This window comes from Musa acuminata, chromosome BXJ1-6 (assembly GCF_036884655.1).
Source record: "Musa acuminata AAA Group cultivar baxijiao chromosome BXJ1-6, Cavendish_Baxijiao_AAA, whole genome shotgun sequence".
Classification (NCBI taxonomy): domain Eukaryota; kingdom Viridiplantae; phylum Streptophyta; class Magnoliopsida; order Zingiberales; family Musaceae; genus Musa; species Musa acuminata.
This window is the reverse complement of record NC_088332.1, coordinates 2,211,031-2,228,465: the sequence shown is the minus strand read 5'-3', so window position 1 is coordinate 2,228,465 and position 17,435 is coordinate 2,211,031. Positions and strand designations below refer to the sequence as shown.

The window sequence follows — 17,435 nt, the reverse complement described above, 5'->3', positions numbered from 1 at the left end:
ATCAATCTTCGCACGACAACGAACAAACATACGGGGAATTAACGATTTTATTTTTTATTCTTTCGTTACGTATGTAATTTCACCTTAAAGATTTTTCAACAATGATATATTATTCGTACGATAGATTGATTTTAAAATATTTATTTTATGTTTCGGCGAACCTTCTGCCACAATCGATACAGAACCGACAAGACTCAAAAGAGATGAGTAAACTGCTGCCCTTATTTATAGGCTTAAAGGAAGGCCGGAAGCTACGCTCCGCGGTGTAGGCTACATTACTGTTGCAGCGGCTTATGATTGGAATAGGATCTTTGAGCGAGCAACGTCCGATTCTCAAGAAACGACGGACTGCTGCGAAGGCACCTACAAGAAGAAAGAGGCCTTAGATCGCCCCTGCAGAACCGCGCTCAATCAAAGAAGAAATCAAGAAAGAAGTAAGCATACGGGGCTAGTACTTTTTCTAAGCTTACGGGGCAGCGCTGCCATCTGCGTGCAGGCAGGTCGCCTGCAGCGGCGCCCGCAGGCACGGCGGCCACCTGCGCGCGGGCACTGCGCCCGCGCGCAAGGGCGTCGCCTGCCGGCGCTGGGCCTGCACGCGAGCCGCTAGCAGCGGCGGCAGCGAGCCCTAGCGGGCGGCGCTGGCCAGCTGGTGCGGCGCCGCCCGTGGGCAGAGGCGCCGCGAGGCAGCGGCTCCTGCGGGTGCCGCGCCCGCGGTGGCGCCCACCTGCAGGGGCGGCGCCGCCCCCGCCCCCCGCCCCCCGGCCCCTGCAGTGGCCGCCGCCGGCAACACAGAAGGGGAGAGGGTTAAGGTTTTCTGGGCAAAAGACAGTTTTACCCTTCGAAATTTGAGAAATTTCGGTTCTATCCTTTGTCCAAATTACGAAAATACCCCTCAGACGAACTATCGTGATGCATGTAGATTTTGAGAGGGTTAAGTTTTTATGATATCATCTTTTGTTCTTGAGTGATTTTGAGGAAAAAAAAAACTTGGTTGGATTTGTTTGAAGGGGTCATTCATAAGAATATAGAATATTTCTCTTTACTCGTTTGAAAATTTATTTATTTTTTGATAATTTGTTGTTACATAACATTTATGGTTCTTTCTGCTTTCTAATTGAATGCTATTGTATCATAATTATATGCAGATAGTATCCGTTTCACATCACAAGTAGCGTGTGGAAGAACTATTATGGAGGTGAGCTTTAAATTAATATTCAGCTTTTATTAAACTGTTATTAATTATCCAGTCCATTTCTTTTCATGGTTTAACATACATTCTCCTATGATCTTGTGTTTTTTATCGGTATACTTCTGACTAGACAACTTCATTTGCATTTGCATGTGCACCATTTGATCAATGTAGGAAGTGAAAAAGGTTATCGATATAAACTCAACAACCACTATCTTGGAAAAATAGAGTTTGTTATCCTGCTAGACCGTGGATGTGGTCAGGAAGTGTGGAGGCTCTTGGGGCTGAATAAAGTAGAACAACATGATAATGTTGGTTTAAATGATACTATGTAAGATCAAAATTGTATGCAGCTTTTTCGAGAATATTCTTTTGGGGATCATGTGCATGTAGTTCTTTACTTGTATTGGGTTGCTTCTATAGAGTTTGTTTCAGTTGGTTTTTGTTTAGGAATAATGCATTTTTACTAAAACCAAAGCCGAGATTAGCGACATGTATGTGGTGGCTGGAAAGTGAGAACAGTATGTATGCTAAGATTGGGACTCGATGACGGAAGAAAGTATGAAGGAATTGCTTGTTGTCTGGTTGGTATGGTACAATGTCTTGCCATGCATTTCCTTTGCTGGTTCAGGCATATATCATGTCATACTAGAAATAAGTAGCAGGCCTAATCTATCTTCGTAGAAAAAAGTTGTTACCGTGCTCGCTGTTAAAACTAGGTATTTTTTTGGGTTTAGGGTGTGCATGTTAGCACCAAAATCTTATCATGCCGGCTTATATGAATTCTGTGCATATCAAAATGGGTAAATGCAAATTGTTAGTTTTTTATGTTCTTTTTGATGTGCGCTTAAGTAAGCATGGATGGCCATCCTAAATATTATACTTGCATAGTTCTGTTTAACCATGTTATATCAACTATATCTCTTGTGTAGAAATATAGCCTCAAGCCTTCAACCTTCTTAAGAATTATATAATGTTCTATTTTGCAAGTGATGAGCCACATCTAGTCGAGTTGGCAAGAATGCCTAATAAAGAGAGCCAAAAGCCACCTGCTCTCGGAGATCTCCTTTGGGGTCCACCTTAAAAGGTCAAAATTGTGCAAGGTTTACCGTAGAGCCGACATATCTTTGCGGGCCACAGTATCTGTAGCTGTGATGAGGCCACATTTAGTTCCATATTAGTTGAAGAGTTGGAGAGCCAATGCCTAGGACAAAGCTGAAGGCTGCTCCTCTCTCAAAGGTGCCTTTTGGGATCTACACCATTCGAGGCCCACCGTAAGCAAGTAATTCCTCGTGGGCTAGTAAGTCTGCAAAGACGATGGGTGGTCTATGATAGACCTTATTAACAAGATGCTGGTTGGGTTGAGTTTCTTTAAGTGCTTTTGTAGTGAAGATCAGTGATTGGGAGCATCATTTGTACCACTTTACTGTTCTTTTTCATTTTTCTGCACATATTTTATATCTCGTTATATTAGAAAAGCAGAAGAGAATGAGATGATTAGATATTACAAATTACTAAGTCTCTAGGACCAAAATTCCAAAGGTAACTCAGATAAATATCGTCTTTATCGTCATCACCATGTAACTAACATTTTCTAATCAAATTGTTGATTAATGATTATTTGATGTTAAAAATGAAATAAGCTTTGGTATATTGTGATGATCTGTTCTATTTTTAGTATATATTAACATGCACTATCTTAATATGTTCGAAAGGTCTCTTCGTCTAGAAGCTCTAGGAGCATTCATTCTCGCAGTTCAGATAATTACGAGAGGAGTGAGAAACAAAGGTATCGCAGTGTTGAATATGGCAGAAGAGATGAACACGGGAGATCCAGATATACTACGGATTATAGCAGGAAGAGGAGTCGGCACGAACAGACTTCAAACACTCCTTGTAAGTTTGATCTTTTGATTGAATGTGGTTTATTCAGTTGTCTACATGGTTTTTTTATTTGAGCTAATGAGACCTATAATTCCCAGCTAGGTCAGGCTGGGATGACGGGAGGTGGGAATGGGAAGATACTCCACGTCGAGGTTCTAGGGACAACTATTCTGTGTCTCACAGATATCGACCTTCACCCTCTCCAATGTTGGCAGGTGCCTCACCTGATGCATGGCTTGTGTCCCCGTGGCTGGGCGGTAATACACCTCGTCCTGCAGGCAAGTATGACAAAATAAGTCAGATTTTAGTTATTATATCATTTACTTGAAAATCTCTTTCTTTTACCTTTATTTGTACTATCACTAGAAGCTTTGATGATAAAAATGACCATTGGGACTACAGGTTCTCCATGGGATAGTGTAGCTCCCTCTCCAACACCAATACGTGCCACAGGCTCCTCAAAAAGATCTGATTCGTCTCAGAGTGGAAAACATCGGCTACATTTTACTGTTGCAGCTGATTCAGAGGTACCTGTATAGGGTTTCTATTTTCTATTTAATTCTAATAAGTACAGTGCTATATGGTTCCTGGCATTGTGTTCTCAGTTTTGCATGTGCCTGTATGATGGGTTTTTTTTCCTAGAATATATTAGCATCAAAAACAGAACTTTGGGAAATTAAGGTAGAGTTGCACATATTGATAAATGCCCAAAACATTTAAAGCTAGAAGTAGCACCTCAATCAAGCTTTTAATATTAATCCGGCCAATCATGATAAATGCTTCTTGTCTCTAGTTGCTTGTTTAACCATGGCCATTAAGCTCTAGACTATGATTAATATAAATGGAAGAGACTAACTTGAATTTTGACGAATGAGATGCCAGCTATTTCCTTGCATTAGTTTGCTCTGTATGCATATTTATCTCTGAATTCCAATTTGTATGTGGTTAGTTTTGTTATTTGATGATTGTATAACCTTATAGACCTGAGGGCAGTCTTATATTGACTGTGATGTCCAGATGAATGTCTTTTGTTCTTGTAGCTTGGTTCATGCACTATAAACAGTAGAGACTCTTATTCATGATGCAATTAACTACGTTTTGTGTCAATCTTTATTGTATGTAATTGTGCAGATTACATAATGTCTTACAAATTAGGAGCAGGACTAGGTTTTGTGTTGTAGGATAGTTGGATAATTGGATCAATATTGGCTGAGGGTGATCTGATTTATTCCGAGAAATTGGGTATTTAGATAAATTGACTGGGATCAGACATTTCCATTATTGGTTTATCCTAGCACATCCCAACCCATTAAGTCTTGGAATCTTGCCATTTGACCGAGAGAATGAGAGAATATAACTGAGACGAGGAAGAAGAGAGGGAAAAGGGAGGGGAGATTGTGAGGGAAGAGAGGGCACCTAGAAGAAGAAATTTTGCAGAGGAATACAAGACAAGAAAGAGGGAGGCAGACTTAGCGCAATAGAGGGAGGAGAAAGAGTGCCCCTCCCTTTTGGGCCCCAAAACTGGAAAGACTGACAGATTTAGGAATCTCACTTAAATTTTTGTATCTTGGATTATTGATTGGATTTTTGGATTTAGACCAGATTCAACATGCTGTTTATATTCCACAGAGAATGGATTAGACTCCAGTGTCTACATGTTACCTACTACTATCGTTATGATGATGACATAATTTAACTGGACCTGTTAACAACAGTGAGTATAATAGTAATTGTTGTATGTTATATTGCATTTTCTGAAGTTAAGCGTTACAAAGTGCCAATTCACATTTAAAGAATTTAGTAGTAATTAATTGCTACAAAGATTTCAATCTTATTTTGATTTTAATTTATTTTTTATTTTTACATAGTATTGCTGGAATAATTTTTAACATATCTTTTAAATATTTTAAAATGATATAAAACTTTTAAATATTAATTTTTTATTTTTAGTTTTTGCAATATTGTTTCAACATTTTCAACATTTTCTATTTATATTATTTTCTTTATTAACTTGTTTAATAAAATTTATATTTGCAAAACATTTTCAGTTTTTAGGAAAACAAAACCCCTTCAGGATTTATCAGTAATTTAAAGGTAATGAATAATATAACACACGGCACTTTGTGTTTCTTTGGATATTATATTCATATATTAACTATAAATAAGATGCATCAGCTAATTTGTTATTTGTCATGCTGTATTTTCTTATGAAATATAGTAATTTAGAGTAACTTCATTACAAATTAATATATGATATGCAACATTATTTTTATGATGTCTTTGGTCTATTTTTTCTAATTCCTCTCATTTTCCTTATTTTATAAAATTTGAAATTTAGAGATTTTTTTGTTTCTCGATTCTGATTTCTCTTATATGACTGGTCCAACCAATGCTATGTTTTTGCAATTGACTGATCCACATACTGATTCTGATTTATGACCTATGTTTTGATATAAAGCTTCAGAATTATCTGGTAGAAAGAGTTGCATGCATTAGAAGAGCACATGCGATTTAGAGGAATGAATATGATTATTGCAAATGAGTAGCGCAAATACGTTATGAGGACTTTCTTCTGAAATAGGTCTTTAATATATAGGAATCTGTTATAAGTCTTTAGTTTTCTTAAAATCATCCAGTGGGTTCTCTTGCATCATTTTCTAGCTGTTTGCCAAATTGTCAATTTGGAAAGAACAGAATGGTGGTGTTATGCAACAAAAAGAACCATCTAAAGTAGATATCAGAAACTAAAAGGGGCATCATGACTACTCCGTTGGAACATTGCGACTCCCTCTCTGCTGGAACAAATGGTTGGTTCTTGATTGAGTTCCAATTTATTTGTGTTGCAGATCTCCACTTCGCCTGTTCTAGTATAAGCAAATGCCACGCATCATAGTTTCACCAGGTGGGTCTCACCAGGCTGTTAATTTCATGAAAAGCAATTGAGAATTGAGATCGTGTGTCAGATTTATTTCATCAAGGAACATTGTTGTAATTAATACAAAACACCTTTGAGCCACCTGAAGAAAAACACTATAGAGCACTGACCAACCATGCGGTTTTAAGATATGCTAGATCTATTGCTGCATGCTTTATTGGTCAGTAATTACAACTAGGATAATCCAGTGAGATATACATTTCCCTTTCAAAATTTTTCTTATTCGGTGGCTAGTTATGGCATGACATGAATGGTTTTTATGCAACAATGATACCTTGGAGATGAATCTGTACTATGAGGTTGGTGGAATAGATTCTTCGTATCCTGGTTAGGTGTTCGGATAAATATAGCTTGTGGGTGGATATGTATAATGGATTTTGTGGTTCTATTAGTTGCATACTGTCAACTTGTTGGCATGATGTTTTAACTTGCATTGTGCTGTTGCCATCCTGACAACATGCTGTTACAAGTCACATCCTTTGGTTCCGTTTAGGCACAAGAAAGGTTTTCCAATAAAAAGAAAATGGCTTACCATAAAAAACCTTTCGAGAAAAGAATTTTGAACAAATAACACCCCCATGGTTATTTTTCTTTTCATGACTCCTGTACAAGGCAACAAGCTTCAGACGATTAGCAACTAAGTTAAAGCTGTGCCTTGAGACGAACATTGTTACCATATTTTTATATAATTCTTTGTGAAAGGGACATGTCAACCAGCTTGGCATCGCAGATTTTAGCGTTAAATACTTGATTGTTGCATCGTCTAATAGGTTCAGCGATACCAAGTTGAAATCTGGTAATGTTGTTTGCTATGCATTTCACTGGCTCTGTTACTAATTCATGCCTAATTACTCCCAAGGGAATATTGTCCATTTTTGGTTGCCATATCATTATTTATTAAGTTAATGTAGCCTCATTTATACATGGTGAGAAAACCATACCATTTGTCTTCATTATTATGACCTTCTAGCTTCTGCTTCATTCTCCTATGTGCTTTGTTTTTAGTATTCTTTGATTCTTAGTTATTTTTTAATGAATTCAAAGGCTTATCTGCGCTTGTTTGTTCATTGGTTTATCTGCCATACCAGGAAAATGAAGCAGCTGAAAGCACCTTAACCACATTTAAGCCTTATGAGATCACAGAGGAAATGCGCCAAGAGATGGATTACAATGCTGACCGAGCATGGTAGGTGCTTGTTTATGAACCTTTCTTTTGACTGAAATCAAAGTGTTATAAACTTGTCTTGAAAATGTTACTCCGACATTCAATTTAATCAACTTATCTTTTCTAAGATTTTTACTGAAAACAAGGATTGAGCACCTTTTATTTTCTATAATTTTGACGTATTGCTTCTTGTACATAATCCTTTGGGGCTTAATGAATGGTATGTCATGAAAGTATCAATTGCGCTCTAAGTCCCTTGATGTTTTTTTTGTAGGTACGACAGAGATGAACATAACACAATGTTTGATGGTGATAGCTCGTCATTGTTTGGTGGGGATGATGCTTCTTATAAAAAGAAAGAAGCATCACTGGCAAAGAAACTGGTATAATATATCATTGCCTCTTCCATTCCTGATACCGAAATAATGTAGTTTTAGCAATATAAGCTTCCATATTATTTTTGCTCTATAAATTTATATCTCTTCATGTTAGCTTGCAATTAGAAGCACAAATGATTTTTGTTGGAAGTACTTCAATGTGAGTTCAGCCAATTAGTTTTGGTAAAAGTGAGGCTAGTAGCACATACTCCTGGGTAGCATGGTGATACTTGCATTTTGGATCTTCAGTTAATACCACTAATGCAATTATAAATTTAGATTTAGTCTATGGATGAGGTTGGGTCCTAATTAATTGTGTCAAGTTATTTTTTTTCTGTCTTTCAGAATTTTCATTTTTAATTTATTAGTATTTGTTGTGAAAAGGGATTGAGACTATTTTAGTTATTTTAGGATTCTAACCTTGGTTTCTGGTGAAATATTTGAAGTGCAGCTTTTGGTATGTGTAACTAATTAATTGTTATCCAAAATAAGCATCAAACTTATACTTGATGGATGTAGCAATAATACATCATATCAGCCTTTGATATGACAGTATTAAAGATTATGGCTTGGGAGAAAGAAGAAAATAAGAAATACAAGCAGTCAATTGTAATCTTTATTGTCTTTCTGATCTATATCGAGATTTAATTTTTATTATACTACTTAGGAGAAATGTATGTTGTATCGAGTTATGAAATTAATATATAAGTTTTCCCTAAAGTATGACATGGTCATCCTTTTTCCCTGCTTATAAGATTCATCTTGTTTCTGATCTGGCCTTTTACCTTGTTCACATTCGCTCTGTTTTATACACCTCTTACATCTGTGCTTGCTTCACTCATAATAATTTGACTGAAGCTTTTTTGGATTTTGATATTACTGATATGAAGTGGAAGGTTCTAGAATGCTCCCCATGCAGTTTCATGTTTCTGATTTTGATATTGCGGTGGTCGTATGACCCATCTTGTACAAGACATGTACTCTCTCATGATGCAGGACATTAGTATTAGGCTTGATATGAACATGTTTTTTTGAACCAGCAGTAACCCTTCAGATTAAAAGAAAATTATTTATAAGAGCAGCTATGTTTTGTCTGCCACTATGTTGAGTAGCCGAGAAGAATATTTGAAATGGTAGGAGCAGCTTAAGGCTTTTGAAATGAATGTCTAGACAGAATAAATAAAATAGTGAATGGCACCTCTGGAAAGTTTGATATGTAGCCTGTTAAGTTATCATGTATGGAACATCATCTGAAATATATTGGATGTATTCAAGAGGTAAGGCTAGTTAATTAAATTTGTCTTTAGCGGTTGAAAAGCTTGGCTTATTAGATTCCTGACTTATCTAGACTTTGTTAACCCAAAGTCATTATCACCTGCTGGATCTTTATCCTTGATACAACTTGGAGATTGTACTAATATTATTGCAAGTCATAGTAGAAAAAATAAATTCATTTACATATACCACTTTTTTTCTTATATATGTGTAATGCTGCAGACTCGTAAGGATGGAACATTGATGACCCTTGCCCAAAGTAAGAAGTTATCACAATTGACTGCTGATAATGCTCAGTGGGAAGACCGACAGCTATTGAGATCGGGGGCTGTTAGAGGAACAGAGGTGCAGATTAACTTTGAGGATGAGGATGAGCGCAAAGTCATCCTTTTAGTTCATGGTATGGTGAAGTTAGATCTAATTGTTCTACAGTATTACTCTGTAATGTCTTTATCATTACCATTGTTGCTATGTTCCAGTGAGTACCTCGGTGTCCTATTCTGTCATGAAGGAGGAATATGAAGTTGATAATGAACTCTTAGGATGATGTTTGTTGTTCATGCTATAGATTTTGGGCCACAAGTTCTAGTGAGGTGTCTACGGTAATCACATTATAATCAGATTCATATTAGTGCTTACAAAAGGATTTTGCATAAATTAAAGAAAAAATTCTTATATATCAAGTCCGATATTTTTCTATTATTGCACATTTTTCCTGTTCAACTTTGGTGATTATTTTGGCATAACAAACCTGAGGATTATGTACCAAGATTTGTTATCACATATCTTACCAAAAATTAAGATAATATTAGAATCCTAATCTAATTTAAAGATACCCAAATCTATAAAAAATGGAGGATTATTTACCAAGATTTGGTATTGCATATCATATAAAAAGTAAGGATAACATTAGAATCATAATATAACCTAAATATATCCAAATATGGTAAAAAATCATTTCTATACATTTTAATGAAAATAATTTTGTAATACCTAGAAAATAGAAAAAAATCATTTCTCAAATTTGACCAGAAAATATCTGTAAGATAAATAAATTTACAAAAAATAGGAAGATTAACCCTGACATATCTAGACTCAATGGAGACCTGACTAAGTGCAATTTGGCTTTGGGCTCAAATTGTTCTTCCTCATTTTTTATTACAATTTCACATTTTGTTAACATCTTCAGTTCTATTGTAAATTATGCGGATGTGCAATGCACTATACATTTTGTTACAGAAACCTAAGGTTGATGCTTCTTGTGCTAATTAATACTCGGAAAGAGTTGGGTTACAATTGTGAGAATTAACGTGCTAATGATTAACATTCACTATTTGTGTTTTAAGAATTTCAATTCCTTACTATGTTTCCAAAAGGATTTATGTTGTGAAATGTGCAATTTGTTTCTGTAATAAACGTAACTAGCTGTTTGAGAGCTTATGGAAGAGAAATGTCACTTGTTTCTAAGATATTTTGAATGTCATTTGCATTCTTTATAGTATACAATACCTATGCCAGAAGCAAGCTACCCTTTTGTTTAAGAAGTCTACTGGGAAGTCTTGTAAATATAAGCAGTTTCTTGAGAGATCCTGAAGGGCCATCATTGATAAAAAAGATAAAAGACTTGAATAATAGAAATTGTCCTGCGTTAGACTTATCTGATATTCCATCATCTATGATAAATATCCATGCGTCATGAAAAAATGCTGGTCTTTCAGAGAGATGTTGTTTGTTTCCACTGTTTTGAGTGAGTCAAATTTTATTTAAATACCATGTTTGTTTGGAGGAATCCTAACTTATCTTTGATGAAGTAAAAAAAAAAAAGAAAAAAAAACTCTTAGTGATGAATCCTCTAGACTGAAGTTCTATTTTTGCAAAAGGCTGCTTGTGCTTTTTGCTCACAACTTCCTCCGTGCACATACTGATATGTGTGTTAATTGACATGTTCTGGCAAAACATGGTTATACTGATATGTGTGTTGTTTGGTCCTAATGAATTGTATTACCAAGTGGCTGAAGTTACTGAGCACCTGTTCCAACTTTTTGCAGATACAAAGCCCCCTTTCCTGGATGGTAGGGTGGTATTCACAAAACAGGCTGAACCTGTAATGCCTATTAAAGATCCCACATCAGATATGGCCATAATTGCTCGTAAAGGTTCTGCTCTGGTTAGGGAAATTCATGAAAAGCAGAGTATGAATAAGTCACGCCAACGGTTTTGGGAGCTGGCAGGATCAAAACTTGGTGACATTCTAGGGGTCCAGAAGACAGCTGAGCAGGTTAGTATTTGTGATCTTAGCTGATTAATTTTCTTGTCCATCTCCTTTGAATAACTCAACTTTCTCTGCCTCAAATATCAGATTGATGCAGATACTGCAGTGGTAGGAGAAGAAGGCGAAGTGGATTTTAAAGAGGAAGCCAAGTTTGCAAGGCATATGAAAGAGAAAGGTGAAGCAGTAAGTGAGTTCGCCAAGTCGAAGTCCATTTCACAACAAAGGCAGTATCTTCCAATATATTCTGTTCGTGAGGAACTGTTGAAGGTCAATATCTATAAACGTATTGGTCAACATATTCACTTTGCACTCTGTAATGCATGCTTTGTTTGGTTCTCTTTAAACGTCATATCTTATTTTGTGTTTTCTGTTATATGTTGAATGAAATTAATGATTAAGGCTTTCCTAGGAAAACAAGTTAACACCAAAAGTTAACAACTCTCATCCCCCTCGCCACCTCTCACAACCATAGTCATCCATCCGAACCTAGATTGCTGCTCTTTGCTATCAGTATTCAAAGCAGCCATGCAAATGCTTTTCCCTCTCCTTACACTCTATTTGTCTTTTCTCATTCTGTTCCTGCGATAAACACGGACGGAGTGTGACCTACTAACTCAACACATGCTATCTCTATGATTCCTAACACACTTCTCATTTGATCTCTCTCTCTCTCTCTCTCTCTCTCTCTCTCTCTCTCTCTCCCCTCTGTCTTTTCTCCCTCTTCACTCAAACTACTACTCACCATTGCGTTGCACCGCTGAAGTTGAATACCGATTTCACATTCTTGCCCTTTCCCTGCCTCTTTTGTAATCCTTTCTCTGTCAGCTACTGACAACATTCGACTGCAATGGTGCTCAACAACCCTTTGTTTCTGTCACAAATTGTCTTTCCCTTCTCTGTTCTAGCTTCTCTCCCTTTTCTCTCACTTTCTTATTTTCCCTCACACCTTTCTCTCAGTTTCTCTCCCATTCTTCCTCTCGTTCTTTGTTTCTCATTAAAATGCTTAGCTTTATAATGGTACACATGAAATTAATTTTTTATTTTATACAAGGATACCAAAGGTATAAGTCCATTGACAAAATGGTACTGTACCGGTCCCGTAGATTACCAAAATCAATATCAGACCAGTTTTTAAAATATTTTCTAGCATTGTTGTTAGATGCATAGTTGATTTCTAGGACCACCAGTTATTTAAATGAGTGATTCCCAAATAACAATTCAACTACTCCCATATTACACATATCATGAATGAGGCTAAGATACCCTGCACTTGTAGCATGGCCCAGTATATTTGATATCCTTAGTAACTGTGCTATGTATTATTAAATTTGAGACATTACATGTTAGTTGTAACACCATTAAAAATTTTCCTCGTGTTGGCGATATCATTGTTGTTTTTGATATGTTCATGATTTCCTATGCAATTTTTTATCACTGTGCTTAATTCTTCTGCTTGCTCTACATTAGGTTGTTCGTGAAAATCAGGTAATAGTTGTAGTTGGAGAGACTGGTTCTGGGAAGACAACTCAATTGACACAGGTAACACCCACTTCCAATACTCTCTTTGATTTTATTCAACATATAAGCCGTTTATTGTTATGCTGATGATAAAGCTACCTGACAGTATCTTCATGAAGATGGATATACAAATGGTAGTATTATTGGTTGTACACAACCAAGACGTGTGGCTGCCATGAGTGTTGCTAAACGAGTCAGCGAGGAGATGGAAACAGAGTTGGGTGATAAAGTTGGTTATGCCATAAGATTTGAAGATGTCACTGGTCCAAATACTATAATAAAGGTTTTTTTTTTACCTTATTTGGAATTTCTTTACTTCATGTTCTTACTATTATTTTTATGCTTACTTCAAAGTCTAGAACTTCCGATGTTAATTTTTGTTCCATGGGCATCTTTAGTCCATTTTATTATGGTATTTGACATATTTAGTTCATTTTATTACAGTATTTGAAGTATTTAGATCATTTTATTATTGTCTTTGATATCTTTAGTTCCATGACAAAATTCACTCCTTGATTGCATTCCACTGTATATACAGTAGGTTTATTTCAAAATGTTAACTATTATGAATTGGTTTAGCAACTGCTATGGAATCTTATTAGGATTTCTCCTACTTAAGTTCTAGCTATATTCTTCTCTTGATTAATTCACTTATGCATTGGACTAATTGGCCTACTATTTAGGATCTTCTAGTAATTTCTGGTGATAAACTTAATTGTATCATTTATCTTAGATTGAAGTATACTCACCAGAATGTTATATTTTATTTGTGTAGTACATGACGGATGGGGTACTTCTGCGTGAAACATTGAAGGACTCTGATCTTGACAAATACCGGTATGCTTATTGTCCTTTTTTTTGTTTCTATTTTTGTTTTAAGAAGACTTATTTTCCACACTTTTTAGAATCGGTTGTTCTTATTCTATGATATGAAATTCCATAGAAAATTATCTTTAGCTTGCAGGATTATTTGTTTCTGCCATGATGTTTGGATATTCTTAAAATTTACTTCCTTTGTTCACGTCCATCAGATCAATAAGTAAATTGTCAAGTGCACTGGTAGAAGATGAAAAGAGGTTATGTCTATATGTGACAGTATTAAAAAGTCAAGGAGAACATAAAACTAACCTATTACCTGGTAAACTAAGACTCATTGCTGAGAATTATCTTTCACAACACTCTTCCATCACTGTTTAGTAAAGGACTTTTTCTTGTTATTTACTTTTAGGAGAAGTTGGAAATAGAACTATGCTTTTCCAAAGCATATTGGAGGAACATTTTAGAGTTTCTTACTTCTTTTTTATATGATCTTTCCTAATATTTAGCTTGAGGGGAAAAAGGATATTAGAAGTTAGAACTATGCTTTCTGACAGAAGATGTAGAGATGGGCGGGGTTTTGGAAGATGAGGTGCCATTCTTTTTCATAGAATATCTTTCCTAATATTTAGCTTGAGGGGATTAAAGATCTTAGATTTATGCTTTCTCGCAGCAGATTTAGAGATGGGTTTTTGATTAAATGTTGACTATTAAATTAGATCATTGGGTATCTACTTTTGGAAGATACGCAAATAACCTGTCGGAACATACAATCAACAAATGATAATTGTAGTTATAAATTCTTACTGTTGCATCCTTCACCATGTCACTCCCCTTTATATGCTGTACCGCTGTAATCTTATGCTCACAGTTGTTCCAGAAAGTCATTCTTTCTAACTGTGGAAATTCAAGTCATTTGATCTCTTGTTCAGCTACCTTCATCAAACAGATATCATCGAGGTTTCTTGTTCAGCTACCTTTTTTGTTTTTGCGGTGGTCACCTACTGGTCAACCAGGATTGCTTGTCCTTGTTCTCCATTGGATCATCCAGAGATTTACTTCGTGGTGGATTTTTTCTTTTTCCTGGACATACTAACTGCAAGCTTGGATGGATTAGTTCTTGGTGTTCTTTTCTATGTCTAAAGCTTATGCTATCAGATAGTTTTGTTTTCTCCTTTGCTGCATGGTAGATAGTGTAAATTGACCCATAAAGCTATTTCTATTCATGATCTCATTGTTTTTCTGCTCTTCCTGTCCGACGAATCGAAGAGGATAGAGTCTCGTTATGTACAAGGGCTTTGAGTTATGCATTGATTTAAACTAAGTGATGTTATGTTGTCTTAGCTTGAAAAACTTCACTGTTTGCTAATGTTGATATTGGCAATAAAACAAATATTGTTTCTAGTTACTATATACATAACAGACTTTAGGTAGTTATGATCTTCGAATTGTTAAGAGGGAAAGATTCTTTGAATGTCTTTTGCTTGTTTTCTCAAACTTAATTTTTATGCTTTGTTTTTTGAGGCACAAAATTGTTAGGAAATCACATAGAACTTTGCTTTCATAACATGAACTGTTTTTGAACTTTGTGTATCCTGAGAAATACTTCTTTTTCCCAGAGTAATTATCATGGATGAAGCACACGAGAGATCACTGAGTACCGATGTTTTATTTGGTATACTGAAGAAGGTAGTTGCTAGGCGACGCGACTTCAAGCTTATTGTAACGTCTGCGACGCTGAATGCTAAAAAATTTTCCGACTTCTTTGGAGGGTAAGATGAGTCAGCTTTGTAAGCTAATACCTTTACTGATGACCCATTTATTTACTCTCTGCACTCCTGGCCAACCTAACCTTTTTCTCTCTATGTTCCAGTGTTCCGACTTTTCAAATCCCTGGAAGGACATTCCATGTAAATATCCTGTACAGCAAAACACCGTGTGAAGACTATGTTGAAGCTGCTGTTAAGCAGGCGATGACTATTCACATTACAAGCGCTCCTGGTGACATTCTCATCTTTATGACAGGGCAGGATGAGATTGAAGCTGCCTGCTATGCTCTTGCTGAGCGTATGGAACAGCTCATCGCATCCACAAGCAAAGCAGTCCCAAAGCTCTTGATATTGCCTATCTATTCTCAGTTGCCAGCTGATCTGCAAGCAAAGATCTTCCAGAAAGCTGAAGATGGTGCTCGGAAATGCATTGTTGCAACCAACATTGCAGAGACATCCCTTACAGTAGATGGTATCTTTTATGTCATAGACACAGGATATGGTAAAATGAAGGTTTACAATCCTAGAATGGGCATGGATGCTCTACAAGTGTTTCCAGTTAGCCGAGCAGCAGCTGACCAACGGGCTGGGCGTGCTGGCAGAACTGGTCCTGGCACTTGCTATCGGTTATTTACAGAGTCTGCGTATCAAAATGAGCTGCTTCCTAACCCTGTTCCAGAGATCCAGAGAACAAATCTGGGCAATGTGGTTTTGCTGCTTAAATCCTTAAAGATTGAAAATCTTTTGGATTTTGACTTCATGGATCCGCCCCCGCAGGAAAATATTCTCAATTCAATGTACCAGCTGTGGGTGTTGGGCGCCTTGAACAATGTTGGAAGCCTCACTGAGATTGGGTGGAAGATGGTGGAATTTCCCTTGGATCCACCGCTTGCGAAAATGTTGTTGATGGGGGAGCAGCTAGAGTGCATAAATGAGGTTTTAACAATCGTGTCTATGCTTTCAGTGCCTTCAGTTTTCTTCCGACCAAAGGATCGGGCAGAGGAGAGCGATGCGGCAAGGGAAAAATTCTTTGTTCCAGAATCTGATCACTTGACACTTCTCAATGTATACCAACAATGGAAAGCAAACCAATACCGTGGGGACTGGTGCAATGACCACTTCTTGCATGTGAAGGGCCTTAGGAAGGCAAGGGAAGTCAGATCCCAGCTGTTAGACATACTCAAGTCCTTGAAGATTCCCCTGACTTCATGTGGGATGGAGTGGGATGTGGTCAGGAAAGCAATCTGTTCTGCTTATTTCCACAATGCTGCCAGATTGAAAGGTGTGGGTGAATATGTGAATTGCCGGAATGGAATGCCCTGCCACCTGCATCCCAGCAGTGCACTGTATGGGCTTGGATACACTCCAGATTACGTGGTTTACCATGAACTTGTACTGACCACAAAGGAGTATATGCAATGTGTGACTGCAGTCGAGCCACATTGGCTGGCTGAGCTGGGACCAATGTTTTTCTCTGTTAAAGAGTCGGATACATCTATGCTTGAACACAAGAAGAAGCAGAAGGAAGAGAAGACTGCAATGGAGGAGGAGATAGAGAATCTGAGAAAAGAGCAAGCGGAAGCAGATAAGTTGAACGAGGCGAGGGAACGGGAGAAAAAGGCAAAACAGCAGCAGCAAGTCATCATGGTAGGTGTGCGGAAGGGCCCAAGGACGTATCTCAGACCGAATAAATAAGAGGCCTGAGAATTACTCTCATTGCTGGTCTCTTGTTTTTGTCAGGCCCGCAACAGATTTCTCTTTGAGAGCAAGGTGCTGAAAGCCTCTGCTTTACCTCATCAGTCGAACCGGACTAGTTGTTGCCCCTCGCCTCTAGCAATAATGGAAAGCGGGGGTCATCTCATTTACAGCTTTTCTTTTTCATTATCCTTATTTTATAAAATTTGAAATTTAGTGATTTTTTTGTTTCTCGATTCTGATTTCTCTTATATGACTGGTCCAACCAATGCTATGTTTTTGCAATTGACTGATCCACATACTGATTCTGATTTATGACCTATGTTTTGATATAAAGCTTCAGAATTATCTGGTAGAAAGAGTTGCATGCATTAGAAGAGCACATGCGATTTAGAGGAATGAATATGATTATTGCAAATGAGTAGCGCAAATACGTTATGAGGACTTTCTTCTGAAATAGGTCTTTAATATATAGGAATCTGTTATAAGTCTTTAGTTTTCTTAAAATCATCCAGTGGGTTCTCTTGCATCATTTTCTAG

The 17,435-nt window shown here is 36.9% G+C and overlaps 1 protein-coding gene across 1 annotated transcript; it reads left to right on the top strand.

Annotated features, from left to right (window-relative positions):
• The first annotated feature begins 226 nt into the window (after positions 1–226).
• LOC135675575 (pre-mRNA-splicing factor ATP-dependent RNA helicase DEAH7-like) lies at positions 227–17,192 on the top strand. Its single transcript, XM_065185857.1, has 15 exons — positions 227–434; positions 1,146–1,195; positions 2,905–3,085; positions 3,172–3,351; positions 3,476–3,600; positions 7,097–7,194; positions 7,448–7,556; positions 9,048–9,225; positions 10,874–11,103; positions 11,185–11,364; positions 12,565–12,636; positions 12,722–12,898; positions 13,391–13,452; positions 15,051–15,203; positions 15,305–17,192. Exons 2-15 carry the CDS (start codon positions 1,190–1,192, stop codon positions 16,893–16,895), a joined length of 3,342 nt encoding a protein of 1,113 aa, XP_065041929.1. The 5' UTR covers positions 227–434; positions 1,146–1,189; the 3' UTR covers positions 16,896–17,192.
• Positions 17,193–17,435: the final 243 nt, after the last annotated feature.